At 47.8% G+C, this 9530-nt stretch overlaps 1 protein-coding gene across 1 annotated transcript in view; it reads right to left on the reverse strand.

The window, feature by feature from the left end:
* Positions 1 to 5315: 5315 nt before the first annotated feature.
* LOC102301218 (cullin-1) overlaps positions 5316 to 9530 on the reverse strand; it is a gene marked incomplete in the record, with an annotated part of 25021 nt that continues 20806 nt past the window's right edge. The window contains 8 exon segments of the mRNA XM_042214590.1: positions 5316 to 6128; positions 6210 to 6323; positions 7045 to 7150; positions 7244 to 7326; positions 7444 to 7491; positions 7577 to 7682; positions 8137 to 8255; positions 9131 to 9207. Coding sequence (XP_042070524.1) covers positions 6048 to 6128; positions 6210 to 6323; positions 7045 to 7150; positions 7244 to 7326; positions 7444 to 7491; positions 7577 to 7682; positions 8137 to 8255; positions 9131 to 9207 — 734 coding nt within the window.

Below are 9530 nucleotides of genomic sequence, written 5' to 3' on the forward strand. Positions count from 1 at the left end.
ATAAACTTTGGAGTGTGTCTGCTTTTTTTTTTTTGTCTGTGTGTGTGTGTGTGTGTGTGTGTGTGTGTGTGTGTGTGTGTCTGTGTGTGTGCGTGCGTGTCTGTGTGTGTGCGTGTGTGCGTGTTGTGTGAACCTGTCACTCCTCAGAGCGCCGCTTCACTGTCTGTCTGTAAATCTGGAGGTCGTTCACGAAGCAGCGTCACACTGAAACCAGCTGACCGTTAAAAACAGTCGATGAACAACAGGAATATTTTAAGAATAAAAGAAGCTGTACGTTAAAGATGGACACGGCTGTGGTGCAGTGGGCTGCTGGCTCTGTGAAGGCGTTTTGGTCACAGTTTAATTTTTTTGCTTTGTTTTTGAGCCAGAAGTGACAAAATTTGGATGAGAGGATTAACTCTTCAGTTACGAGGTTAAAGGTCGGTTGTCAGGCGGCAGGTGCACAGGTGCACCCACAGACAGGTAACTGCTGGCTAACGGTTAGTGACTGCTAACAGCACAGACGGAGCCCAGAGGCCGAGCTCGGAGGCTCAGATTAGCAGTTAGCATCCATTCTGTAAATAGTGCAGAAAGTTAAAGTGGAGTGGGGCGTGTAGCTCATTCTCACTGGTTTCACTGGGCTGATGTTGGGAAATGCTCAGATCAGACATCACCCTCCAGGACTGACATCAGTGTGATCTCCACTCGAGGCTCCTGAAGTGAGTCGGTCCTTTTGTTTAACTCGCCTGTTTGGATTTTCTTTAGGGTTAGAATTTGGGGGTGTGGCTTATTTAACAGGTGAGCCTGTAATTGAAGTTTGTGACCTGGACCTCTGGATCATGTTTGTGCAGTTTGGAGCTTTTTTTAATGCAGTTAAAACATCTTTGTGGCTCAACTGAAGATATTAGTGCTGCTGGCATTAATTAGCAGGTATCTGTCGGAGACGCAGGTTTGCTTGAGTCGGAGCTGCTGGACACGCCCACTGAACAGCAGGTGTCGCACCTCTGACATTCTCTCGAATCCTCAGCCTCTCCCTCTGAGCACTGATGTATTTTCAACACGATGATTAAAACCTGACGCCATCGTTCACTCGTGTCCTTAACCGCCACACTGCAGCCACTCCTGAGCATGAGTAGAAGCGGCTTTGTGGTGCTGCGGTGGCGGGCGGAGCAACCACTGTTCAGGGCGCACTGACTGTCCCAGCCGGGCTCTCCATCAGCGGCCGATCTGGTGCTAACGTTCATTTTTTCCAAAGGAACAAAACTAACGAGCCGAAACAAACGCGATCACCGGCGCGTCGTCACGCTGCAGACCGAGGGACTCGAACTCGTTTAAAGTCCAGATTGTTCCACTTTGTCCAGGTTCAGACGTTTATGTGCATGTTTACTAAACCAGTCGGTGATACAAGTGACGGGACGCTGTCTCCGTGTGTCCACATTTAAACGAACGTCTACGCGCTGCCTTCAGAGACGACTGTACAGAAAAACAAAGACGGGCAGTTCTGATGTTTAATGTTTGATCTGTAGAGAAAAACCGTTTCTTTGTAGTTCAGTGGTTTGTGTGTTAGTTACTTTAGTGTAAGTAATCCAAGGCCGTGGGTGAGATCTTCATCAGAGGCTGATGAACTGATGAAGATTCAGGTGAAACTGATAGTTTAGGCTCTCGTGATGTGATCCATCCTAAAGATGTCCTGCAGCGTGTCGTAGAGTCGCTCTTGTGGTTTTTCTTGTGCTGAATTTGCTCCAAACGAATCCCAGGCCTCGTTCTCGATCAGTCTCCGATTCCTGCGGCAGTGTGACTCGCACACACCGCGACGTGAAAAGCGATGTCCGGCGTCCGCCTCCAGCTGGACGTGACTCTGCTTTGTGACGCCGCCTCTGCTTCAGGTGCTTACGTGAAAACTAAGCCGGCCCGCTTTCCTTCAGCCAGGCACTTGACCGCAGCCGCCAGGCAAGCCTTTCAAATCTGGGCGGAGCCTCAGTTTCATGTCCGAGTGCTTTTTGACTCGGGTCGGGTTTTCCCAGCATCCTCAGCAGCGCGCTGAGGTTCCTCTGTTAATCAGGAAACAAGTCTTTTTTTGTATTTGACTTACGCACATTTAATCACAGTTTTCCCAGCATCCTCTCTGCCTCCTTTGAGGCGTTTTCTATCTTGTGTATACCACCTTTAACTTAAGGATGTAATCACAGCACTAACGAGCCGTCAGTGTTTCGAGCTGAAGCTGAGCTCTGAGGTCTCTGCTTTAATTCATCTCAGTTGGATTTTGACTGTTTGAATTTGAACAGCTTAAAAAAAATCGTCAGATAATTCAGTGACTTGAGTTTTACTTTGAAAAACTCCTTCCTCTGCACTCTCCCTGATCCTTCCTCCTCCTCTTCCTCCACAATGTGAATCTTCTCTTGTGGGAATTCTGGTGCTCGGAAAGACCCCAAAGTCTGACCAACTCGTAGCAATACCAGCCTCCCCCCTCCTCCACCTCCCTTCTTCACCTGTAATTTATTACAAACGTCACAGAGAGCGGAGTGTCGTCTGTAGTCGTCGGGAGACTTCAGGGCCTCTGAAACCTGGTGCTTCACTCGCAGGTTCCCACGTCGATCTGTGCGGGAACCTTTCGTGTTTTTTACTTTTACTGCTGATGCAGATGTTTGTAGCAGCTGCTTTCTAATCAATGAACAGATGTGTAAACGCTGCTGTGACTGGAGGGCTGAGGAGCGTCTCTGAACACGGAGGAGATTGGGGGGCGGTGCTCCTCGGCTCTCCCCGAACTGAAAGCTGCAGGTGTGTTTTCTTTTCTTCTTCCTGTCAACAGGACCACGTCTCTCCTCTGATCACACAGGTGCTGATTTTGTAATGTTTACAGGGGTTTTTGTTGTTCAAAGTGTTGCAGATTAAAATATTATAAACTGTTCCCAGTGTCGGTTTTTTCTTCATGTAGTCAGAATAACCTATGATCATACTCTTTAGTGGAAAGAAACACAAGTGTACATTAAACCTATAAAACCACTGATGAGCAGCCTGAGAGTAGAAACACGGCACTCTCAGATCTATGAGACTCGCTTTTATTGCTGGTGCAAATATTGAAATAATCCCAAAATAAAGATAAAAACTTTCCTAGAACTCGTCTTTATTTAAAAATCCCTGTGATTGGACAGATGCTGTTCGTGTGAACGTGTTGGCTGTCAGGTGAATGAACCCTGGGTCAGCTTATGGGTCTGATAAGACAGAAGGAAACGATGCTGGAGCCAACATGTAGTTCCAGCTTCTGATTGGTCTGTTTCAGGGTTTTAAACATGGGACTTCCTGTTGGAGTCATTCAGCCCACACCTGCACTCACTCACGTAGCCAGGCTCCTAATGAGGTACATTATGACTCAAATCCACTCAGTGACATTTCACACCCTTAATGCAGGGGTGGGGAACTCCAGGGCCGGTGTCCTGCAGGTTTTAGATAAAAGTGATTTAAATGATCTCCTCAACATGTCTTGAAGTTGTCCAGAGGCCTGGTAATGAACATGTGATTCAGGTGTGCTGACCCAGGGTGAGATCTAAAACCTGCAGGACACCGGCCCTTGAGGCCTGGAGTTCCCCACCCCTGTGTTAATGGGCAACTTGGGCTCCATTTGTTAAATATAAACCTAATTATCTGTTGACATCCCTGATGAACTGATTGTTAGCATTTAATAAATTCAAAGATCTGCAGGAACTCTGTGGAATAAAGTTTGTCAGGTTCCTTAAATGAGATGTGGAAACTCCAGTGAGGACATTTCAGTTTCAGATTTGCGTCTTTTTGTAGTGAATCTCAGCCCTAATCTGCATGAAGCAGAGGAACTTGTTTCCTACTTAGTCACCGCCACCCAAAGTGAAAGTCTGCTTCAGATCCGAGGTCTCAGGTTTCCCCTCACATCGTCCAGGCTGCCCAGTGTTCGAGACATCAGCCTCATTTTTGATAAAAAACACTTTGTGGTGCTCAAAGAAATCAAAAGCCTCTAATTCCATTAAAATATCCAGAAACACTCATGTGCTTTTTTCATGCAGGGACTATTTTCTTTCTGTCGTCTACATCCGCTCAGTGTGAGCCCTTCATCACAGGTAAAACTTTAAGAGCTGCAGTTCCTCCAACGGCCGCTTGGAGGCTCCATAAGTCTCCACCTTTATTTATTAACTCACCTGTTTGAAGCTTCGAGTTTGGTGGATGACTCCAGGAAGTGTGCTGCAACTTCAGTGACGTGCAAATATTTTATTAACCTGTGTCTGTGTGTTGTGCTCAGCTTGTGGACGCTCCGTTCATCAGGATTCAAACCTCTCCAAATATGGTCATTTAATACAGTCACTCGTGTAATACCGCTTTGAACCACAGGGTGGAGCAGCGAGTCAGTGCTGAATGCAATCTAAGGTGTGGGTAGTCATCTGTGCAAAATGCATGTTAGTCATGCTACTGATTCCAGCGCAGACAGGTCATTTTTCTGTGTGAGTGCATCATTTCTGTTTTAAATAGAAACCACACAGATCATCTCAGAGTTTTACATTTAATGACATTCCTTCCAGACGACCTGTTTGGCAGCAGTGTTCAAACTGAAGCCTGCAGCAGCCGACATGCAAGTGTGCGTCTGCAGACCCGTGTGTCACCCAGCCTGCAGATCCTCGGGGTGATGAATTAAAACCAGTTTTATCCAACAGCTTTAAAAATATTTATTTTAAGAATTTAAATAATTACATCATGCCAGAGTATTTTATTATGAATTTATTATTTAAAACAGACACTTTAAGGTTTTTAAATCAAAATATTAAATATCTGACTGCACTGAAACTCAAACTGAACGACGTGCTGACTTGAACAAACTGTTTTAAACAGAAATGATGCACTGAGATGAAACATGGAGCTCAAAGCTCGAGAGGAGGGTCGCTGCCTCCCTGTGGTCAAAGTGCTCGTTACATTTTTCAGCTGTTATAAAGCAGCAGTGAGTAAACTCAAACATTACTGAACCATGTCTCTCCGAGTACAAAAATATTCCAGCAGCTGGTGGGCTGCAGCTCCGACCTGCTTGAACGTGGCAGCAGCGGAGCTAAACTCTGAGCAACACGTGAACCATGAAACAGCGAGACGCCGGCGAGCTTCTGCTCCAACATCGAGAGCTGAAGAGGACATCAGAGACAAACAGTTAAATAAAACCCAATATGAGCTCGTCAGCTGACCCTCACCTGTCCGTCCACCATTAACCCGAGCTGTGCAGTGACTGAGGACCTGTGACCTCTGACCCAGAGCAGAAGCATGTGACTGATTTCAGGGTGTACCGGCCCTTTAAACGCGGGTGAACAGAGTGTCGGGGGAGGCGGGCATTAGAGAAATCTTTCCTTGTTTTTATTCATCACACATTTAGAAAATGAACCACACTATACAAATGTCCACCGTCCGGTACAGAGACTCCTGCTCGAACCCACCGACCTCGCTCTGACGCGACCTCAGCGGCTCCTCCTCCTCCGATGCAGTGGTGGACTTTAAGTTACAGGACCGGCGTCGACCTGGTGGGCGTGCGGCAGCAGCGGCCCGGGCGACTCCGCTCTTTATGCTTACGTGAGAATCTTTTTCGTGGTCGCTGTGGCGCAGGTAGGCAGTAGCATGCAGAAACCTTTGGATGCGGCTCTCCTCTGATTGGCTGTAGGCTATTTCATCACGCTTATGTAAAGGGGATGGGGGTGGTGATTGGGGGGCGGGGCTTGTTTATTCCTCTCAGTCTGTGGTTGTTTTTTTACAGTATGACAACAAGGAAGTGAGCGTTCGAGTCGCACGATGAGGCGGGGACGGGCGAGCGTGAAGAAGGGGTTTCCCGGTTCCGACAGGAGGGGCGTTTTCGTTCCTTCATCTCTTGAGGCGAGAGGAGCGAGCTGCCCCTCCCCCCCTCGGGTTTGGTGGCGGTCATCATCAGGGTGGTCACGCTCAGAGGGATCCACACTTTATTACTCAGACATAAAATAAAAAATAAAAAACAAAAAAGATAACAAATTAAAATTAAACTAAGGAGAGCCGGCGGCGGCAGGCGGGCAGGTGGAAGGGGGGAGGGCGGGTGGCGCTCAGGCCAGGTAGCTGTACGTGTCCTTCTCGCCGTCCACTCGCTCCAGGTACTCCTTCTCGATCAGGATGTCGATGCATTTCTGTCCACGGGGGAGAAAAAACACTCGTCACACTCTGAGCCACACACACACACACACACACACACACACACACGTGCATACCTTGATGACGGGGACTCGGGGTTTGAACCGGGATGACAGCTGGTTCAGGACCTCAGCCAGGAGCTGCTGGTGCTTCAGGACCTTCCTCATCTTCATGATCCTCACTATGGCAGCCTGCAAGGGACACAGGAGCGCCGTGTGAGAGCAGGAGGGCAAATCTGACAGCTGGCTCCATGCATGGAGCCTCGGAGAGTCAAACTGATGCATGCCCAGCGACGGCGCCTTTTACATGTTTACAACATGGGAAATATTTTTAGGCTTTAGCAGCAGATCCCAAAGACGCCCTTTAACCCATTTTTTTACGTTTACAGAGTGACTACAGCAGCCGTCTGAAGAGCAGCGTCTCCAGTTTTCCCGCCTTCACAGGGTCGACCGTCTGGTTTTGTGTGTTTGAATCTGATCAGAAAATATTTTAACAGTCACTGTTCTACAGTTTCAGACGAGCTCAGCGTAGCTGGGATCATACACACCGTTACTTTAACGCAGATAAGAATCTTTAGCAAACTGATTTGTTTGGATTAGAGGTTTTTGCTTCTGTCACACATTCAAACAAACGTTTCCTCGTTTGCTCCTGATGAACTCTGAGATTCTTGTTGTGTGTTCCTGTCTGTGCGTTCATGCTCTTATGTTTGTGGGTCTGTGACTTTTAGGGGAGCAGAAGCTGCACTGAACCACTTTATGTCCCTTCATGCCCTCATACAGCTCTGCTGGAGACGGAGGAAAAGCTCAGTGTTTGGTTTTTGTTGCTCTCTGGTCTTTTCAGCATGTTTTGAACGTGATGCAGAGGGTGGAGTGGAGTGGAGTGGAGTGGAGTGGAGTGGAGTGGGAGCTGCACCTGGATGAGGAGCTTTCGATCCTCCTCGATGTTCTTGTGAGTCGTCTCCTGCTCCTGTTTCTGCTCCGTCTTCATCGGCACGTTGATGTTCACCCTCAGCTTCTTACTGCGCAGCAAACAAGAGCAACAAGCTTCAGCATCCTCCTACATCACAGGCACACTTTTATTTAAGGCGGATTTAAGGTGGAGCGTGTCTCACTTCTTATATCCAAGGAAGAGTTTGATGACGGTGTCGGACTTGAACTCCACCTCGTCCACGTTGGCGTTCTCGTCCTCCAAAACCTGACGGACACAAAGTTTGGATTCAGCATCAGGTCTGCCATTACTAAAGCGTTTCTATGGAAACTAAAGACCAGCCACACGTGAGGATTTCACCTCCGGACACAAAGCGTGACTCACCAGCAGCTTCGATTTTAACAGAATCTGAAGAACTTGAACCAAAATGTCCTGAAAACAGAGCAGAGGGGTCAGAGACGCCTGCTCCGCGGCGACAGAGCAGCACGAAGGAAGGCGGCGGTGTTTGTGCGCTTACGGTTTTGATCTGTGTGCTGTCAGTGAGCTGCTGCACCGTGTAGCTGTCCTCCGTGTTGTACTGCAGCAGGATAGCCATCTGGAAGGTGGAGGCCTGCAGCGTGTACCTGTCAACAAGCACAGCAACAGTAAGGAGCGGCGTGGGCTCGGCTCCTTGCGGCCGCCACACGTACCTCACGACGGTGCGCTCAGAGCTCTGCAGGTCTGCTACCAGCCTGAGAGTCACCACAAAAGAAGAATTCAGCACGAGCCTCAGATTCTGCTCCGTGTCACAAATGCCTTAAAACCTTTCAGAGGCACCAAATACTCACTACAGTCCACATGTGTATTAATCCGCCTCTGAAAATAGTCCCTAAAGTGGTGTTTCATTCACTCCAGTGTGAAATAGAAACTCGGTAAGACACAAAAATACATTTACTGCAACAAACTCGCCGCGCAAGAATCTCAAATATATTTGATGTAACTTTCATGGCTGATTCATGAGACTTCAGATTCACCTGATCACCAGAGCTGTGGTGCCACAGCGCCCCCTACCTGTGCGCTCACAGACTGCACGCGTACCTGTTCTTGAAGCAGTTGGTGACCAGCTCTCCTTTGGACAGGTGATACAGCCAGGTCAGCTTCCTGCCGCTGTGCCTGCTGGCGTAGAACGCCGTGAAGCGCTGATAGCTCCGCTCCAGCTGTGCAGGAGGAGAGGGAGAGGGTCAGAGCCACGGTACTCAACCTGAGGTCTGCGGACCTGTAAGGGATCTTATTAACACCATTTGTCACGGCACAAAGCTGTGACCCACTTCCACAGTCGTCTGTCTGCACGTCTCTCCTGTGATCTCTCATCATATTAGGTTTTTATTTCTTGGCAGCAGTCGTTTTCTTAGCGCAGCTTATAAAGCAGGAAAACAAATACCAGGCATACGATTTAAACCCTCCATCCACACGTCCTTCAGCTGAAGGCGTTTAAAAAGTAAGAACAAAGTGTTGATGATGTGTGACCACTCAAACGTCCACACTGAGCTTTAAATGTTTAATGAGGAAATCAAACTGTCCTTGTTTTTACAGGAGAGATTTAGTTAAATACTGAACTAGAGCTTCAAAGTTTCAGATGCTGCCGGATCACAAAACCTACGACGTGTTAAATTCACCAGACACGAAACATTCATGAGGGGAAAACTTTAAGTTGAGGAGCGATATCGCTTCACTTTTCAAGGTTTGGTTGGAAAAGACATTCATGTCTTTGAACTCCTGGGATCAATAACTCATAAGAAACATTATGAAAACACCTCCTCCTCCTCCTTCATGTCACATCATTAAAGCAGTCGAGCTAGCAGCTCGTTTTCATTACCAGCAGCACTGCTTCATCATGTTTTTATGACTTATTGATCCCGTTAGATGAAATGTGGGAATCCTTTTCCAATCGTACCTGGAAAAGGTGGAAGCGTCTGCAGGGGGAGAGGTTTCTTTATCAAATCACGACTTTGATCTTCAGAAGTCAGAGTTTTATCTCTGAAATCAGCAAGAATGAAATTAGAAAAATGAATTTTAAAGCGTGCTGGTTTACCTCTGAGGGCAGAGCGAAGGTGCAGGACTGCTGGAAAGGCCAAGAGCCGGAGCTCAGAACCTGGATGCTGAAGTCCACTGTGACACAAACACAATGAAACTGCGTCCATCTTCACATACATGTGAGACTTTATTTTGAATGTGTATTTGATTTAGACAGCTGTGTGTGTGTGTGTGTGTGTGTGTGTGTGTGTGTGTGTGTGTGTGTGTGTGTGTGTGTGTGTGTGTGTGTCAGTGTGAGTCTGTGTGTGTGTGTCAGTGTGTGTGTCAGTGTGAGTCTGTGTGTGTGTGTCTGTGTGTGTGTCAGTGTGAGTCTGTGTGCGTGTCAGTGTGTGCATCAGTGTGTGTCTCTGTGTGTGTCAGTGTGTGTGTCAGTGTGTGTCAGTGTGTGCGTCTGTGTG

This window comes from Haplochromis burtoni, unplaced genomic scaffold (genome assembly GCF_018398535.1).
Source record: "Haplochromis burtoni strain Fernald_Lab_line unplaced genomic scaffold, NCSU_Asbu1 Contig_592, whole genome shotgun sequence".
Taxonomy (NCBI): domain Eukaryota; kingdom Metazoa; phylum Chordata; class Actinopteri; order Cichliformes; family Cichlidae; genus Haplochromis; species Haplochromis burtoni.